General features: G+C 45.6%; 1 protein-coding gene and 1 non-coding gene across 8 annotated transcripts in view; one reads left to right on the top strand and one right to left on the bottom strand.

Moving 5' to 3' along the window:
* Positions 1-19,466, bottom strand: part of NINL (ninein like) — a 136,201-nt gene that overhangs the window by 75,607 nt on the left and 41,128 nt on the right. Inside the window, exon 1 of one of the 7 annotated variants that reach the window (XM_055372815.2) lies at positions 8,817-9,670. The exons of the other annotated variants lie outside the window; for them this stretch is intronic. Within the exon in view, the coding sequence (XP_055228790.2) occupies positions 8,817-8,853 (37 nt within the window). The 5' untranslated portion in view covers positions 8,854-9,670. Of the gene's footprint in view, positions 1-8,816; positions 9,671-19,466 lie in introns of those variants that run through there. 7 annotated transcript variants of the gene reach the window in all.
* LOC115931788 (small nucleolar RNA U13) lies at positions 17,831-17,934 on the top strand. The gene has a single exon (XR_004068240.1). It is a non-coding gene; the product is annotated as a small nucleolar RNA U13 (small nucleolar RNA).

The raw sequence follows: 19,466 nt of genomic DNA on the forward strand, positions 1-19,466 counted from the left end.
AGTTTAAGGTTATCTCTCTTGTTCCCTGAACGTTGCTGTTATCCTGTTCTTTTTTCAAGGTGCCCAGATTTCATATTGTTCAAACACACATGCTCTACAAACAATTTGTGCAGTTAATGCAATCATCACAGGGTCCTGAGGCGACATACATCCTCCTCAGCTTACGAAAATGATGATGGGATTAAGAGATTAAAGTAAAGACAGGCATAGGAAATCACAAGGGTATTGACTGGGGAAGTGATAAATGTCCATGAAATCTTCACAATTTATGTTCAGAGATTACAGTAAAGACAGGCGTAAGAAATTATAAAAGTATTAATTTGGGGATCTAATAAATGTCCATAAAATCTTCACAATTTATGTTCTTCCACCATGACTTCAGCCGGTCCCTCCGTTTGGGGTCCCTGACTTCCCGCAACAGGGGAGAAGACAAAACCTCCTGCATCGAACATCCCTGCTCCTTCCTCTTCGTGAGCTCTGAAAGGTATGAACCAACCACTGTTTCCTCCTGACCATGCCCCAAAAGCTGTGCCTTTGGGAAGGTCCAGGAGTGCTTCCCAGACAGCAAGGCTTGGAGGAAATGCAGCTGGGCTGTTTTCCCAATGTCAGAAGGTAAAAAAGGGATCTCTTCATCTCCCGGCTGTGGGCAAGTCCTGCACCTAAGCCAGCTGGGGGTGCCTGGCCTTGGCTCTCAGCTCTCCCTACAGCACAGCTATTTTTACTACACAGGAGAAGGCACAAAATGGGGACTCAAAGTTCTTTCTCATGGGCATCTTTCCCTTTCTAAACAAGATGGGGAAAGTCTCAAACTGGGGCCTGCAGAGCCCTGGCTGCCCTTAGAAGGACAGCTCTGTGTGTGGCCAGGCCTGGCCCACGACACTGCAAACCCTCTGTGGAACTAAGAGAGGCACAAAAAAGGAAAGACCCTGCCATGGCTGGGACTGCAGGGGCAGCAAGGCTGGAGAATGAGCTCCTTCCCTGCCACTCACAGCAGCTGGGCCTGCCAGTCCCTTCCATGCGTGGGGCTCTCAGGAGGCCCCAGCCACACCGCTTCCCTTCCTCCCAGAGCCCCAGATTCACGTTTTCGAGGCTGGGCTAGGATTTCCAGAAGAGGGAAGGAGCTTCAATTCCCGTATGACTATGAATAAAGCATCCAGGAGGGCTGGCCGGCAGGGCTGGCGTCTGGCAAACAGCGGTCCCCTCTGGCCCTGTCTTTGCAGGCTCATGGCATAGGCAGTAGGGGGAGCCCACCCATCTGACCAGCCAGCCCCCAAGGGGACCTGCAGCTCTGCTCCACTGTCCCCATGTGAGCAGGGAAATACAGGCAGCCCCCACCACTTCTCAAGGCTGCACTGAGCCTTCTCAAAGCCCATGGCTGAGTTACTGAGCATTCAGAGCTGCTCCTCTCCTCTCCTATCCCTAACTCCTGCATCTCAGACTCTGCCCAGAGAGCAACTGCTTCACCTACTGGTGAGTCAGGTGCGGGCAAGCAGGTGAGTCAGACACAGCAGGTCTACAAGCCAGTCAAAGACCTTTCTGTGACAATTTGCCAGCATATGGCCTAACCCCTATCCAAGACAATATCCAGCCACATTTTCAAAATAAAGGAAACGAGGAGGTACTGTCTCCTCCCATACACCCGATAAAACCTGTCCTCCCCTCACCCCAGGAAGAGGGGCAAAGCGTCTTTCTGTAACCTCTCAAATACCCCATGACCAACCTTAGCAAATGAGGCAGTTGGAAACCCTGGCCAGGAAGGCTTAGAAAAACTCCAAGGCTCCACAGAAGACTGCATTCACCTGGAAAGCGGCCCGGCTCAGCCACATAGGAAACCCGCTGCAGAGAGGCTGGCCGCTTCAAGTGGCTGCCCTGGGATCCAAGAGCCCCAGAACACAGCCCAGGCAACACGACAGCAGACAAACCATGAACCCCGCAGAACTGTGGAGGGTCTCAGAAGCAGTGGAGCAGCCTGAAGGTGGGGCTTAGAATTCCAATGTTCACACACACTCCACTCCCTGGAGTCTGGAGCCGATGATGCCAGGCGGATGTGGGAGAGGAGAATAATGAAGGGGCTGAGCCCCAAACACACACACACGCACACAGAAAAATTGCACTACCCAGAGAAGGAAAGAGGAAAGCCATTTCAGCCAGGAAACAAAACAGACTGCTGGGCAAAAAGAACGATCCGAGACCAAGGGAAGTTTCCTGGACACTGACATGTTACAGTGGCAAAACAAATGTCAACAGCAGAATCGGAAGACAAGGAAAGCTCCTATAAAGTGTATCTAAACAATAAAGATAAAAAATGAGAGAGAAAAAAAGGGAAATTAAAAATCAATTCCATACAGTAGTCAAATCAGTGTGGTCTCAGCACAGGCAGACATAGACCCATGGAACAGAATACAGACCCCAGAAATCAACCCCCATGCATACAGTCAAATGATCTTCAACAAGGGTGTCAAGACCACAAAACGGGAAAAAGACTGTCTCTCCAATAAATGCTGCAGGGAAAACTACAGATATCCACAAGCAAAAGAACTCAGTTTAACCCTTGCTTTCTACAATATACAAAAATTAACTTTTGTAAAATTTACCAAAAATGGATCAAAGACCTTAAATGTAAGACCTAAAACTATAAAGCTTTTTATAGTTTTAACTAAAATAGTGTAACAGTTTTATAAACAGAGAGAAAGCTTCATGATGTTGGATTTGGCAGTGATTTCTTAGATATGTCACTAAAAGCACAGGCAACAAAAGCAAAGATACACAAAGGGGACTACATCAAACTTGAAAACTTGAAGGCGCTGCGGGGCCAGGCTGGTGGGAGCAGGGGAAGCCAAAAGAAAAGTAGGTAAACTCTAAGTCTGTCCTTCTTCCTGGCCCAGGATACACAGTCCTCCTGTGCCCAACTTCTCACCAGACACCTGCACGTTAGCTCACTGCAACCTTGGCCTTATCAGTACTGCACAAAGCCCTCTTCAGCATGCAGCATAAACACTATTCTATAAAATCCCCAACAAAGCTTTGTCTCTTTGCAGTCAGCTCCTCTCTTCCTGCTGTGCCTGTTGCTCCCTTGCAATGTATTTTTCTCCTTTCTCTCCGCCTTTCTTGGTAAATTCTTCTTATCCCTGCGCTGCCAGCCCCAGACAGTTGCCGCTCACCTGTGACAGTAACCAAAAGAACTGAAAACAGCATCTCAAAGAGATACAGTCATGTATCACTTAACAATGGTGATAAGTTCTGAAAATGTGTTGTTAGGTGATTTTGTTGTTATGCAAACATCACAGAGTGTACTTACACAAACCAAGATAGCATGGCCTACCACAAACCTAGGCCACAAGCAGGTTCGTGTACTGAACACTGGAGGCAATTGTAACACAATGGTAATCCAAACATATCTAAACATAGAAAAGGTACAGAACTACAGTATTATAATCTTACGAGACCACCACTGTATATGCAGTCCATTGCTGACTGAAATATTGTTATGTGGTGTGTGACTATATGTACTGTCATCCCTCAATATCCATAGGGGGTGGTTCCAGGACCTCTCATGGATACCAAAATCATAGATGCTCAAGTCCCTCTATAAAATGATGTAGTATTTGCCTATAACCTATGCATATTCTCCTGTATACTTTAAATCACCTCTAGATTATGTATAATACCTAAGACAAGGTAAATGCTGTTAAGTAGTTGTTACACCATATTGTTTAGGGAATAATGACAAGAAAACAAAAAGCCTCTACATGTTCAGTATAGAGGCAACCATCACATGCCTAACTACATTTTTGATTCATGGTTAGTTAAATCCACAGATGTAGAACCCACAGACACAAAAGACTCACTGTACTTCTGTGTACAATGAAATATTATTACACCTCAAAAAGGAGGAAAATCTTTTCATTTGCAACAACATGGATACGCCTAGAGGACATTAACGCTAAGTGAAATAAGGCCGGCACAGAGAGACAAACGCCACAGACCTTACTCAGATGTGGATTCTAGAGCAGCTGGCCGCAGAGAAGCTAAGAGTGAACAGCAGTGGCCAGGGGCTGGTGTCAGGGGTTGTGGAGTTGTTGGGTAGGGGTGCAAAGTTTTGGGTAAGACATGAATAAGTTCTGGCGATCTACTGTACAACGTGGTGACTATAGTTAATAATAACATATTGTATACTCGAAAATTGCTATGAGAGTAGATCTTAAATGTCACCACAAAAAGTATTAAGTATGTGAGGGGACAGATATGTTCATTAGCTAGATTTAACAATTTTATAATGTATACATGTATCAAAACATAATTTTGTACACCATAAATATATGCATTTTTGTCAATTATGCCTTCATAAACTGGGGTGGGGGAGAAGTTCTAGAGATCTGTTACAAAACTAAGTGAATCTAGTTAACATTACAGAACTGTACACTTAACAATGGTTAAGAGGGTAAATTTCATGTTGTGTTTTTTACCACCATTAAATTTAAGTAAAACATATTTTTTAAAAATAAAGAAAGAAAAGTGTTCAAAATATGGTGACCTGCTTTCTGAAACTGCCCAACTCTGTTCTCCTACAGCACTTTTATCTGGATTTTCTCCTTGCCTCCCTCTCCCGCAAAATAATCAATCCCAAATCTCTCGACATCCTTGAAAAGCCCAGAGAAGGGAGCCAAGGGAAGGGAAAGGGGAAATGATTAGAATAATACAAGACTTTTCCAAGCACACAGATGGAAAAGTCATTCCGCTTGGGACAACAAATGAAAAACACCCGCGCCAAGCACACCCTTGTGAACTTCAGAGCAAACTAATGAGTGAGCCCTACAGATGTCCAGAGAGAAAGAGCAGCCCCACATCACAGCAACAGGGATCAGAATGGCACCATGCCCACAGCAGCAAGGCTGAAAGTTCAGAGTCAACCCAGGGCCTTCCATGTGCTCAGGGTAAATGACTTTCCACCTACCCAAGAGACTATATAACCCACGCTGAATACACACTTCAGCAAAATAAGGGGTGAACCAAGAAAGTCAAAGACACAGGCTCACGATCTGGGCTCCATCCAAGATGAGAGGCTTTGGTGTAGGAGCTCAGCCAGGCCAGGGATGGGAGGTGACCAACCCCAACAGACTGCTGTGTACTGCCCACTGAGCATTTGAGAAAAATAGGGATAGGCTTTTGACAAGGCTGATGGAGCATTTGGAAAAAATAAGAATAAGTTCATTAAAAAGTAAGCCAGGGCTGGGTGCAGTGGCTCACACCTATAATCCCAGTACTTTGGGAGGTTCAGGCAGGTGGATCACTTGAGGTCAGGAGTTCAAGACCAGCCTGGCCAACATGGTGAAATCCTGTCTCTACAAAAATACAAAAAATACAAACATTAGCTGGGCATAGTGGCATGTGCCTAAAATCCCAGCTACTCAGGAGGCTGAGGCAAGAGAATCGCTTGAGCCTGGGGGGCAGAGTTTGCAGTAAGCTGAGATCATGCCACTGCACTCCAGCCTGGGCGATAGAGTAAGACTGTCTCCAAAAAAAAAAAAAAAAAAAAAAGGTAAGCCAGTAAAAGCCCAGACAACATCAGCCTCCACAAAGCCAAACCTGGCAAAAGAGTAGAAGTGTAATCACGACCAACCTGTTGGTTCTGCAGTGGACAATGTTATGCAATGACAACAGCAAAAATGCACAGTGGCCACTGGGGAGTCTAGAGAGTATAAGAAATAACAGCAGAATGAGGTTTAATTACCTTGCTCATACTCTGTATGCTACAAAACAGTACAATTAGGATATGGACATGAGTATCAGGAGAAATATCTAAGACTGAAATGTGGTTGCCTCTAAGGAGAGAGATGGGGAGATGAAGGCAACAGAGCGGGGTAATTGATGTCAACATACACTTTTTTTAAACTTTCTGACTTCCTTTGTTTTTGAAACAGGGTCTCCCTCTTGTTGGCTGGGGTGCAGTGGCGTTGATCACGGCTCACTGCATCCTCAACCTCCTGGGCTCAAGTGATCCTCCCACCTCAGCCCCCAAGCAGCTGGGACTACAGGTGTGCAGCACCCTGCCTGGCTACTTTTAAACTTTTTTGTACAGATGCAGCTTCCCTATGTTACCCAGGCTGGTCTCAAACTCCTGGGCTCAAGTGATACTTCTACCGGGGCCTCCCAGAGGGCTGGGATTACAGGTGTGAGCCACCACATCGGCCTGAATGTTTTCATTTTTAAGCCATGTGAGTATGTTATTTGACGAAACAAAAACTGATGTAAATCCAATGGGTCAACGAGCAGCGCACCTGCTGGCTCTGCACATACAACCCAGCAGTGCTCCTGGGGAGGTGTGAAGTTCATTATGGAGCCAGTCATCCCCACACACAAAATTAAAACAGAGTACAGAATACCATAGTAAACACTGAACTTCACGGATGCAGCACCCCACATGCACAGCAGTGTGGCTGTCAGGTAGCACCACCCTCTGTGGGTGACGGGGATGCGTCATGGGGAGGCCCTCTGGAGGGACAGCCCTGGGCTGCTGCAGGTGGAGGGTGGTTGTGGGGAGGAGGAACCTGGAAACGAGCTTCGTGCCTTCACCGTCCCATTGTGGGGGGCGCAGCTGCCTCAGGACACTGTCTCCTTCAGGCCCACGGTGGCACCACAGGCCACCATTAACGGGGCTCCTGACAAGAGTCGAAATGCACGTCACGTTAACTGCACACCTACACTTGCAGCCGCACATCTACACTCGCACTCTTGCTGCTCGGTCTCTCTCCCTCCCCCTTTCTCAGGGATCCAGGCTCTACCCACCCCAGCGGTATCCACAGGACCAACACGGTGCCCTGCCCAGGGTGGGGACTCTCCTGGGGTTGGAGCTTGGCTTATCTGGGTGAAAGACACCAGGGCGTGAGATGCTGGTGGCCGCCCCTGGCCCATCCCAACCCCGCAACGCCACTGGAAGATGAACATGTGTCACCGAGTGAAGGGCAGGGAGGCATGGGCGTGGCCTGTGCACCTCAGGCACTGTCCTGAGAGGGGACTCCTGTGGTCGCCAGGTGAGGGGAGCTCTGTTTCTGTCCAGCTTCTTCCTCTGAAAGCAGGGGCTGAGAGGGGTGGGCTGCCCCACCTCTGCTGTGGCCTGTGGTCCTATGAAAAGGCCTTGCTCCTGGGCAGTGGACCACCATGGAAGGGAGGAGTCTGCCAGGTCCTGTAAAAATACTACATGGTATATATTTTTTCTTCCACCACAACATAAATTACACCCACATTTGCTTTCCAGAGTTCTCCCAGCTCACCCCAGCCTCCTCTGGGTAAGGAATCCTTTGATGCCCTGGACCTGGTGTAGATGGTGGGCAGCTCTCAGGGGCACAGCCAGGGCAGACATGGTCCTAGGCTGCCATGTGTGGCTGGCCAACCATGGCATGGCCTCTGCTCCCAGGCATGGACATGGCCTGGCCCCAGGGTCACAGTGATGGGTAGGACTGGGGAGCAAAGGGCTGGGGAGCACAGAACTGGGGAGAAAGACAGCCACCCTAACTCTCCCCAGAGCTGGGGAGCACAGAACTAGGGAACACAGGGGTGGGTGGCACAGAACTGAGGAGAGCACAGAACCGGGGAGCACAGGGGTGGAGAAGCACAGAACTGGGGAGCACAAGGCCGGGGAGCACAGGGCTGGGCAACACAGGGTCAGGGAGCACAGAGCTGGGCTTCAGGCCCTGACCAAGGGTGGCAGCAGAAGACACTTGCCAGCCAGGGCACCTTGGCTGTCAGCTGCTGCTGGAGAGGCCCTGCCCACTGACCTGCAGTGTTTGATCAAATGACATGAGTGCTGCCCTTTAGTGACTGGTGGGCACTTGATAAATGTTACCAAAACATACACTAACATGGGCAGGGCTGGGGTCAGCTCCCTGGCAAGAGTGCTGATGCCCAGAATCCAGTGTCCAATTTCCCTGCAGCACAGTTGTGTGCACACTCACAGCATCAGCTGGGACAGCAAAGATAAGGAGTCAGCGAACAGCCACGCTCCTGCTGCCAGGGTCAACAGAGAGAGGCCAAGGTCACATGCCAGGGTTCACAGCAGCAGGATCTTCCTGACCCATGCAAAGACAACCCTGGATAAACAGAGGTTGGCAATGCTGACTCCACAGCCACGGAGAACCAGCAACCTGGCCCATACCTCGCTGTGAGGCCGCAGGGCCCCTGAGCGGCCAAGGCAGGCAGCTCAGCTCTGGGCAAGTCCCAGCTCCTGCCACTTGTGGCCTTGTGGTCTACAGGGTGAACTAAACACCTGCTACTAAGGGGGCAATGACTGAAAAGGCCAGGCGCTCCATACGGAGACTGCTGCTTACTCACTACACGCTGTAATACTGCCACCAAGGACACCAGAACTACCGTCCCATGTATGTACAGTTGCCCAGAATCCCAGTTTCATGCTGCTCAAACCCTATTTCCAGAGGCGCCTAGCTGCAAATCGGCCTTCCCCTCCCTCCCTACTTGGAAATACAACCAATGCAAATGACAGAACACTGAGGGGAGAAAGCCACCCTAACTCTCCCCAGGGAGCCCACAGCGTGTGAGCCGCCCACCCACAGCCCTCTGTTTAGACTCCCCAAAGCCTCTGTGTGAGGGCAGAGGCAAGGACACCCCTTCTCTATCATCCTTCCACAGACCCACGGGGCGGAGGAAAGAAACGGAGCTTTCCCTGAACTCTCAGGACCAAGACATTCATCCAGCACTGCCACTGCACACCCCTGCGGGTTCCCGGGGGCTCCCAGGCCTGCGCAGGCGCCTCAGTGCAGCCTCACAACAAGCAGCTCACTGTAATAATACACACTGTTTACCTGCGCAGTTCAGAGGCCTCTTCAGTTTCTTCTTCATGCAAACTGAATTATTAATACTCCTTGGTATTCCACATGTGCATAAAATGTTTGCATGTCAAAATCACCAGAAAATCTGGCCAGCATTCAGCAGCTGACTACAAAATTGAGGGCAATATTCCAGATAAAAAGCAACACAGTTTCTCTTAGTTTCATTTTTGGAAATTGGAATGAGTAGGCTCTCAATAATCCTAATGCTATAAAGCTTAATTTAAGATACAAACATAAACTTTGCCACCAAGTGAAAGAAAATCCTGTTTTCATCCAGAGGGGAAAAGCCTGTCCCCAAACAAACTGGACACTGCCCCAGAGACATATGACATTGTCATCGCTCTGCAGGACAGTGCAGCCCTCTGGAGGCCGGAGGAGCAAGGTGTTGGTTTGCATTTAATTTAGTTAATTTATGCACAGTGACGAGGGAATTTAAGCTATGCCCCCCAGAATCCACTGGGCATTAAGGGCAGAGAAGAGATTCATGACCACTCGGAGGCAGCCTAGGTGTGCCAATCACCTAGGGACCCAGAGTTTCCGTAACGGGAAGCCATTCCCAACAAGGATCTCTGTAAATCCCGCTCACCCAGAAAGAACAGGGCTGAGGCAGCCCTTTGAGGGTGTTCCTTTTTAATCGGGAAAGATGTTATAACCCCAATAAAACACTGAAGCCAGTGCCTACCTTCCAGCTGAACAGACCTCAGCGCTACTTCTAATGGCCTTGCCAGCAGGAATCAACCTTCACACTCCGGCAGTTCTGAGCTATTAGGATTAACTTCTGCTTTAAGTGTTTTCACGGTTTTCGCTTATTTTTCAAAATTTTTGCTATTTATTTATTTTGCAGGCACAGACCCAAAATATCTCAACAATCAAGTTTGAAAAGCTATCCCTTTTTTTATCAAATAAGGTTTAAGAAGCTTTTTTATTGTTTCAGTCCCAAAAATATAAAAAATAAGCTTATACCTCATTTAAGTGTTAATACTTACTTTCCCTACAAAGTAGATTTTTAGACTAAAAACTACAAAGATACCAAACATTAAAACTGTCCTAGAACACTTTTCTGTGGTCTCCTAAAAAAAGACACCTCGGTACCTATCAACGCCAGACTCTGCTTACAAAGTCTCCGGTTTTAATGTGGGTTCTGCCACTTTCTAGCTCTGTGGTCTTGGACACATTACTTCACCTCCCTGAACCTCAGTTTCGTGATCTGAACAACCTGATTAGGACATTCTGAGCATTAAAAGAGCTAATGCTAAGCATGCTAACATGTTAGGTACTGAGACCCGTGCGTGATGGCAAGTACTGAATAAATGTTACCATGCCCCATTATACAGGCAAATGTGTCTGGGACTGTACACGTCTCTAACCATCTACGAGCTGAGTGGGCATTTATAGCTTCCAAGATAAATAATCATATACAGCTAATCCTGTAAGTTCCTATTGTATGTCAATGTATGTAAAGACTTTTATATCCACACATACTTATATTCATGCTAGGACTATAGCTATAGATGCAAAATTTATATGTGTATCCATATAATTACAAAATATCCATACAATTAGTTATAGACATGAGATTATCCACATACACTTCTATGTATATAAAATGAGCTTTCTATATATATCATTACAAAAATAGGAAACTTTATTCTCAGCATCAGTATCAACTTCTAACATAAATCTACTGTAAAGAAAGCAATAGTTCCTCTTTTTTACTGGAAATAGCCAATAACAGAAATAGAAGAAATGAGAGAACTAGAAGAGCACATTTGCAGCTACCACTGTAATAGCTGTAATAAGACAAGAATCATCCGTGTATGATCAAAAACAATGGAAGGAGTGACACTGTGCACACCAGCAGGGCAGGAAGCTCTAGGGGGTCAGACGTTCCCACAGAAACTACTGAGCAACTGCAATCAACTATTTCAAAACTCTGGAATCATTTCAGATCCTTATGGGCCTGCTACCATCCCTGTTCCTCAGCTCTTGTTCCTGCTGCCCTAGAGCTGGATGACAGCAGCCTGCACTCCTGGGGTGTCTGGCTGGTGCCAGAGTGGGCAGTGGGGACCCTGTCCTCCAAAGCATGGGTTCAGGGTTTTGGTTGGTCTAGTGGTTCCTTTAGGGAATGAAGCAGACTTTGCCTTGCATTCAGCCTTCCTGGGCTACAGAAGCTTCCCTAAAAAGCATCTATCAGAATATATAAAGGGATGGGAATACCTTTTGGGAAGGGAGAAACTTTGTCAGGTCACTGGCTGACTGTGAAGAACAGAAACTTCAGTCACTGCACACAGGAAAGATTACACAATTTGAAGAATGAAGAAAAAGAATGAAGAAAAATGAACAGAGTCTAAAGGTCAAGTGTACAATCATACACATCAGAGGAGACCAAGAAGAAGAATGGGGCAGAAAAAACATTCACAGAAAAAATGGCCAAAAACTTCTCAAATCTGATGAAAGACATGCATATTTGGATCCAAAAGGTAAGAAACCCAAAAAGAATATTCTTAAAGAGATCCACACTGAGACTCATTATAGCCATATGGTCAAACCTTAAAGGCAAATAGAGAATTCTGAAAGCAGCCAACCAGCAGCCCTCGAAGATGCTCTATGGAGTAGCCATTCTTTTGTTTCTTCACTTCTCTAATAAACTTGCTTTCACTAAAAAAAAAAAAAAAAAAAAAAAAAAGCCTGGGCGTGGTGGCTCATGCCTATAATCCCAGCACTTTGGGAGGCTGAGGCGGGCAGATCATTTGAGGTCATGAGTTCGAGACCAACCTGGTCAACATGGTGAAACCCCCCCCTCTCTACTAAAAACACAAAAATTAGCCAGGGGTAGTGGAAGGCACTAATCGCCTGTAATCCCAGCTACTTGGGAGGCCAAGGCACGAGAATTGCTTGAACCTGGGAGGTGGAGGCTGCAGTGAGCCAAGATCGCACCACTGCACTCCAGCCTGGGCAACAGAGCAAGACTCCGTCTTCAAAAAAAAAAAAGAAAAGAAAAGAAAAAGAAATATGGCTTATGGTTTATTAATACGAAAGAAAAAAAGTAAAATTATCTGTTTGTAGATGATACAATCTGTGTAGAAAATCCTAAAGATTACACAGACACACACACCCCCCCTCCCAAATACCCACCCACCTGTTAGAAACAATAAGTGAATTCAGCAAAATTGCAGGATACAAAATCAGCACTTAAAAATCAGTTGCAGCCGGGTGTGGTGACTCATGCCTGTAATTCCAGCACTTTGGGAGGCTAAGGCACACAGCTTGAGCTCTGGAGGTCCAGACTAGCCTGGGCAACATGGCAAAACCCCATTTCCACAAAATATACAAAACTTAGCCGGGCTTGGTGCTTTGTGCCTGTAGTCCCAGCTACTCAGGAGACTGAGGTAGGAGTGAGGCAGGAGAATAGGCTCTGGAGGAGGGAACCTATGGCTGTTTCATGCCCAACTAAATTGAAAGGAAAATCCTAACTTTCGACGCCTAAGTAACAAAAGGACCAGAGGCTACTCAGGCTACTCCCTTTGCAAACTCCCAACCTGTTCTGCGTGGTAGATGGGAAATTGGCTGTCCGCAACCAATCAGACTGATTGTGGGTGGAGTCCTCCTTTGCAACTTTGTAACTTTACCTTAGCCTCTGATTGGCTGCAAAATGCAACCAATCAGATGTTGCACAAGAGTGTAACATTTGTAACTCCACTTCAGCCTCTGATTGATGTTGAAAGCAACCAACTGCAGGCCACCACGTCGTTTCCATGAGGTGAGCATGAAGTGGCCAATGACAAACCTCTAGCCGGAGGTTTCTACATGCAGGCCCTTGAGGCGCTGCTCAGCCCGCTCCCACCACTGTGGAGTGTAGTTTCGTTTTCAATAAATCCTTGCTTTGGCTCTTTCGTGGCTTCATTCTTTCTTTGCTTTGCTGAGTGTTTTGTCCAATTCTTTGTTCAAAATGCCAAGAACCTGGACAACTTGGAGTCAAGACCCTCTACCAGTAACAGGTGGATCACCTGAGCCCAGGAGGCAGAGACTGCAGTGAGCAAAGATTATGCCACTGCACTCCAGCCAGGGCAACAGAGTGAGGCTGTGTCTCAAACAAAAACAAACAAACAAACAAAAAATCAGGTGCAATTCTATATACCAGCAATGAACAATCTGAAAAGGAAATTACGAAAACAACTCCATTTATAATAGCATCAAAAGGAATAAAATACTTCGAAACAAATTCAATGCAATCCCCAACAAAATCTCAAAGTCACATTTTGGCGAAATGAAAAAGCCCATCCTCAAATTTATATAAAATCTTCAGTGACCCCTAATAGCCAAAACAATCTTGAAAAAAAAGAACCAAGTTGGAGCACTCAAAATTCTAGTTTTGAAGCTCACTACAAGGCCACAGAGTAATCAAAACACTGTGGTAATGGAAAGAATGAAGACGGACTCTTACCTTACATTATATATAAAAATTAGGCCAGGCGCGGTGGCTCATGCCTGTAATCCCAGCACTTTGGGAGGCCAAGGTGGACGGATCACCTGAGGTCAGGAATTCAAGACCAGCCTGCCCAACATGGCAAAACCCTATCTCTACTAAACATACAAAAAATTGGCAGGGCCTGGTGGCAGGCACCTGTAATCCCAGCTACTCGGGAGGCTGAGGCAGGAGAATCACTTGAACCCAGAAGGCGGAGCTTGCAGTGAACCGAGATCGCACCACTGCACTCTAGCCTGGGTGACAAGAGCAAATCTAAAAAAAAAAAAAAATTAACTAAAAATGGGTTAAACAAAAAGGTAAAGGCTAGAACTATAAAACTCTCAAAAGAAAACATAGGAGAAAAGATTCAGGACACTGGATTTGGCAAGGGTTTCTGGATGGCACCAAAAGCACAGGTAACGACAGGAAAAATAAAATCAGATAAATTAGACTTCATGAAAATTAAAAATTTTGTGCATCAAAAGATACTATCAAGAGAATAGATTCTCCAAATACCTTGATTTGATTATTATACATCATATGGCTGCATCAAAACATCACATGTGCCTCATAAATATGCATAACTATTATGTATCCATAATAATTAAAAATACTTTTCTTTTTTTGAGACAGAATCTTGCTCTATGGCCCAGACTGGAGTGTAGTGGCACAATCATGTTTCACTGTAACCTCAACCTCCAGGGCTCAAGCGATCCTCCCACCTCAGGCTCCTGAGTAGCTGGGAGTACAGGTGTACACCACCACTCCTGGCTATTTTTTTAAAAAAATTTTTTGTTGACATGGGTGTCTCATTATATTGCCTAGGCTGGTCTCGAACTCCTGGGCTCAAGCAATCCTTTTGCCTTGGCCTCCCAAAGTGCTGGGATAACAGGCATGAGCCACCGTGCACAGCCAAAAAAAATTTTTTTTTTGAGATGGAGTTTTGTTCTTGTTGCCCAGGCTGGAGTGCAACTGCGCAATCTCAGCTTACTGCAACCTCCGCCTCCCAAGTTCAAGCGATTGTCCTGCCTCAGCCTCCCAAGTAGCTGGGATTACAGGCGTGTGCCACCACACCTAGCTAATTTTGTATGTTTTTAGTAGAGATGGGGTTTCACCATGTTAGTGAGGCTTGTCTGAGACTCCTGACCTCAAATGATCCACCTGCCTTGGGCTCCCAAAGTGCTGGGATTACAGTCGTGAGCCACCGCGCCTGGCCAAAAAACACTTTTTAAAGTCACTATTAAGAGAGAGAAACACAGACGGACACAGTGGTGCGTGCCTGTAGTACCAGCTACTTGGGAGGCTGAGGCAGTAGAATTGCTTGAGCCCAGGTGTTTCAAGTCCAGCCCAGGCAAAATAGCAAGACACTGTCTCTTAAGAAGAGAGAATCTATGCAATAGAAAATACCTGATGAAGAATTAATATCCAGAATAAAAAACTCTACAACTCAACAACAAAAACCCAATTCAAAAATGAGCAAAGGGGTGTGGCAGCTCACACATGTGGTCCCAGCACTTTGGGAGGCCAAGGAGGGCGGACCACTTGAGGTCAGGAGTTCGAGACCAGCCTGGCCAACATGGTGAAACCCCATCTCTACTAAAATTACAAAAATTAGCCAGGCGGGGTGGCGGCCGCCTGTAATCTCAGCTACTCGGGAGGCTGACGCAGAAGAATCACTTGAACCCGGGAGGCGGAAGTTGTAGTGAGCAAGACTGTGCCACTGCGGTCCAGTCTGGGTGACAGAGCCCTGTCTCAAAAAAAAAAAAAAAAAAAAAAAAAAAGGCTGATATAAAAAACTCAATTGTAGGACGGGCGTGGTGGCTCATGCCTATAATCCCAACACTTTGGGAGGCTGAGGGGTGTGGATTACTTGAGGCCATGAGTTCAAGACCAGCCTGGCCAACATGGTGAAATCCCATCTCTACTAACATAAAAAAATTAGTGAGCCGTGATGGTGCACGCCTGTAATCCCAGCTACTCAGGAGGCTGAGGCACGAGAATCACTTGAACCCAGGAGGTGGAGGTTGCAGTGAGTCAAGATCATGCCACTGCACTCCAGCCTGGGTCACAGAGAGATCCTCTGTCTCAAATAAATAAATAAATAAATAAAATTCAATTGTATTTCTATATACATGCAATGAACAATCCTACTAGAGTATCAAAAAGAATAAAATACTTAGGTATAAATTTAATTTAAAAATGTAAAACCTATACTCTGGAAACAAACATAGTTGAAAGAAACTTAAGCCAGATGCGGTGGCTCACATCTGTAATCCTAGCACTTTGGGAAGCCAAGGCAGGCCGACTGCTTTAGCCCAGGATTTCGAGACCAGCCTGGGTAACATAGTGAGACCTCATCTCTACAAAAAAATGGAAAAAATCAGCAGGGCATAGTAGCATGCACCTGTAGTCCCAGCTACTTGGGAGGCTGAAGTTGGAGGATCTCTTGAGCTTGAGAGGTTGAGGCTGCAGTGAGCCAAGATTGCACCACTGCACTCCAGCCTGGACCCTGGGCAACAGGGTAAAGCTATGTCTCCAAAAAAAAAAAAAAAAAAAAAAAAAAAGTTTAAAAGTAACTAAATAAATGGAGACACATCTGTGGTAGTTCCTCAAAGATATATTCACTTCTTAATGTCTGGAACCTGTGAATATTATCTTCTATATTAATAGCAAAGAAAAGTTCAGTAGATTAAAGATCTTGGGAGGAGGAGTTTATCCAAGATTATCCAGGTGGGACCTGATGCAATTACATATAGCCTCATGAAAGGCAGAAAGAATTTTGAGAGAGAAGAGGAGAGGGCAATGTGACCAGAGGCAGAGGCTGGAGTGATGAAGCCGTAAGCCAAGGAACGCCTGTAGCCCCCAGAAGCTGAACAAGCCAAGGCACAAATTCTTCCCTGGAATCTAGAGAGAGCAAGCAGCCCTGCCAACACCCTGTGTTTAGACTTCTGGCCTCCGTGACTGTCACAGGATAGATTTCTGTTGTTTAACCCTAACTCAACTTGTAATTTGGTACAGCAGCCCTAGGAACTAATACAACATCCCAAGTCTCAGCGTTGTTAAGATGGCTGTAATTCCTTCACCCATCACAGAATCTAAGCAATCTCTACCAAAATCTCAGCTGGCTTCTTTAGAGAAATTAACAAGTTGACCTTAAAATTCACATGGAAATTCAAGGGAACAAGAATCACCAAAAACAATCCCGGTAAAGAAGAGCTAGATATTCCCACTCAGTTGCAAAACTTACTACAAAGGTACAGTGCAGTATGGTACTGGCATAAAGACAGATACATAGACAAATGGAATAGCATTGAGAGTCCAGAAATAAACCCTTGGATTTACAGTCCATTGATTTTCATTTTTTTTTTTTCTCTTCTGAGACAGAGTCTTGCTCTCTTGCCCAGGCTAGAGTGCAGCGGCACCATCTCGACTCACTGCAACCTCCGCCTCCCAGATTAAAGCGATTCTCGCGCCTCACCCTCCCGAGTAGCTGGGATTATAGGCATGCACCACCATGCCCAGCTAATCTTTGTATTTTTAGTAGAGACAGAGTTTCACCATGTTGGCCAGGCTGGTCTCAAACTCCGGACCTCATGTGATCCACCTGCCTCAGCCTCCCACAGTGCTGGAATTACAGGTGTGAGCACCTGGCCCAAAGAACTCTTAAAACTCAACAAGGCCGGGCATGGTGGCTCACACTTATAATGCCAGTACTTTGGGAGGCCAAGGTGGGTGGATCACCTGAGGTGAGGAGTTTGAGACCAGCCTGGCCAACATGGTGAAACTTCATCTCTACTAAAAATACAAAATTAGCCAGGCGTGGTGGCACACGGCTGTAATCCCAGCTATTTGGGAGGCTGAGGCAGGAGAATCACTTGAACCCAGGAGGTGGAGGTTGCAGTGAGCCAAGATCGCGCCACTGCACTCCAGCCTGGGCAACAAGAGCAAGACTCTGTCTCAAAAAAAAGAAAACAGAACAAACAAACAAACAAAAAAACTCAACAATAAGAAAAAAAACTCAATTGAACAATGGGCAGAAGATGTGAACATCTAACCTAAGAACATACACAAATGGCAAATATGCATATGAAGATGCTCAACATTATATGCCCCCAGGGAACCACAAACAAAACAAAGAGACACCATGACACACCCATTAGCATAGCCAAAATACAAAATACTAATACCACCAAATACTGACAAGAATCAGGAGCAACTGAAACTCATATTCACTGCTGCTGGGAATGTAAATGGGACAGCCTCTCTGGAAGACAGTTTGGCAGTTCCTTACAAAACCAAACATATTCTTACAACGTAATCCAACAATTGTACTCCTTGGTATTTCCTTAAATAAGTTGAAAACTTATGTCCACACAAAAACTGTACCTGGATATTTATTGCAGCTTCATTCAGAACTGCCAAAACTTGGGTGCAACTAAGATGTCTTTCAGTAGTTGAATAGATAAACTGTGGTACATCAGATAATGGACTACTATTCAGCACTAAGAAGAAATGAGTGATCCTCTTGTAGTTCATAAGTGTGATAGCTGGGTGTTCACATGCATGTGTGAGATGTGCTACCCTGAAACCCTGTTATGATGTTGGCACATTACTCATCTGAAATGAAAAAAAGAAAAAGAAAAAAGAAATGAGCTATGAAGGCATGAAAATACATGAAGGAATCTTAGATGCATATTGCTAAGTGACAGAAGGCAATGTGAAAGGCTACATACTATACAATTCCAACTATATGACTTTGTAAAAGCGAAAAGTGTGAAGATGGTAAAAAGATCAGTGGTTGCCAGGGGTGGAGGGAAGAGACGGATGAACAGGGGAAGTACAGAGGAATTTTAGGTTAGTAGAACTATTCCGTAATATACTATAATAGTGGATGCATGTCATTTTACATTTGTTAAAACCCACAGAATGTACAACACCAAGAATAAACCCTAATACAAACTTTAGTCTCTGGAGGGGGATGATGTGTCGATGTGGGTTCAACAAGTGCAACGAAAGGACCAGGCTGGGGTGGGACACTGACGGTGAAGGAGGCTGTGCATGGCAGAAGCGGAGGGCATGTGGCATCTCTCTTCTACCCTGCTCAATATTGCCGTGAACCAAAACCGGCTCTAAAAAATAAAGTCATTTTTTTTTCATTTCTTTTTTTTTTTTTTTTTTGAGACAAGAGTCTCGCTCTGTCTCAAAAAACAGGCTGGACTGCAGTGGCACGATCTTCGCTCACTGCAAGCTCCACCTCCCAGGTTCACGCCATTCTCCTGCCTCAGCCTCCCAAGTAGCTGGGACTACAGGTGCCCGCCACCACGCCTGGCTAATTTTTTGTATTTTTTTTTGGTAGAGATGGGGTTTCATCGTGTTGGCCAGGATGGTCTCAATTTCCTGACCTTGTGATCCGCCCGCCTAGGCCTCCCAAAGTGCTGGCATTACAGGCGTGAGCCACCATGCCCAGCAAATAGTCATTTTTTTAAGTGAAGGGGAAATTAAGACGTTTTCAAATAAACAAAAACTGGGAGAGTTCTTCAGTAGCAGATCTAACCTCCGAGAAATACTAAAAAGTGTCCTTCAGGCTAAAACAAAAGGATGCTACACTAAAATCAACATGAAGAAATAAAAAGTACCAATAATGGTAACCATATCAGTAAATACAAAAGTTAATATTAATCAATTTTTTGTATTTAACTTCATTCCCCTTCATTTGGTATAAAAGACCAATAATACACAATTTGCACAATACAATAATTATATATCTATCTTGAGTACAAAATGTTTAAGGATGTAATTTGTGATAACAACAGCATAAAAAGGGGGAGGAACAGAGCTATCTAGAAGGAAAGTTTTTGCATACTATTGTGATATTATGAGATATACATATATATTCATTTCATCCACAGCTCCTGGCTCATAACTCCTATAGTCCTTGTTAGTCTTTTGTTATAATGTTGAGGAACCTGAGGCCTCAGATGCAGACATCAGAAAACAGAATCTCAGCTGGGCACAGTAGTTCACACCTACAGTCTCAAAGTTTTGGGAGGCCGAGCGGGGAGGATCACTTGAGGCCAGGAGTTTGAGACCAACCTGTCCAACAAAGCAAGGCCTCTAAAAAAATTAATAAATAAATAGAATTAGCTAGGCATGGT

Source organism: Gorilla gorilla, chromosome 21 (genome assembly GCF_029281585.2).
Source record: "Gorilla gorilla gorilla isolate KB3781 chromosome 21, NHGRI_mGorGor1-v2.1_pri, whole genome shotgun sequence".
In the NCBI taxonomy this organism is placed as follows: domain Eukaryota; kingdom Metazoa; phylum Chordata; class Mammalia; order Primates; family Hominidae; genus Gorilla; species Gorilla gorilla.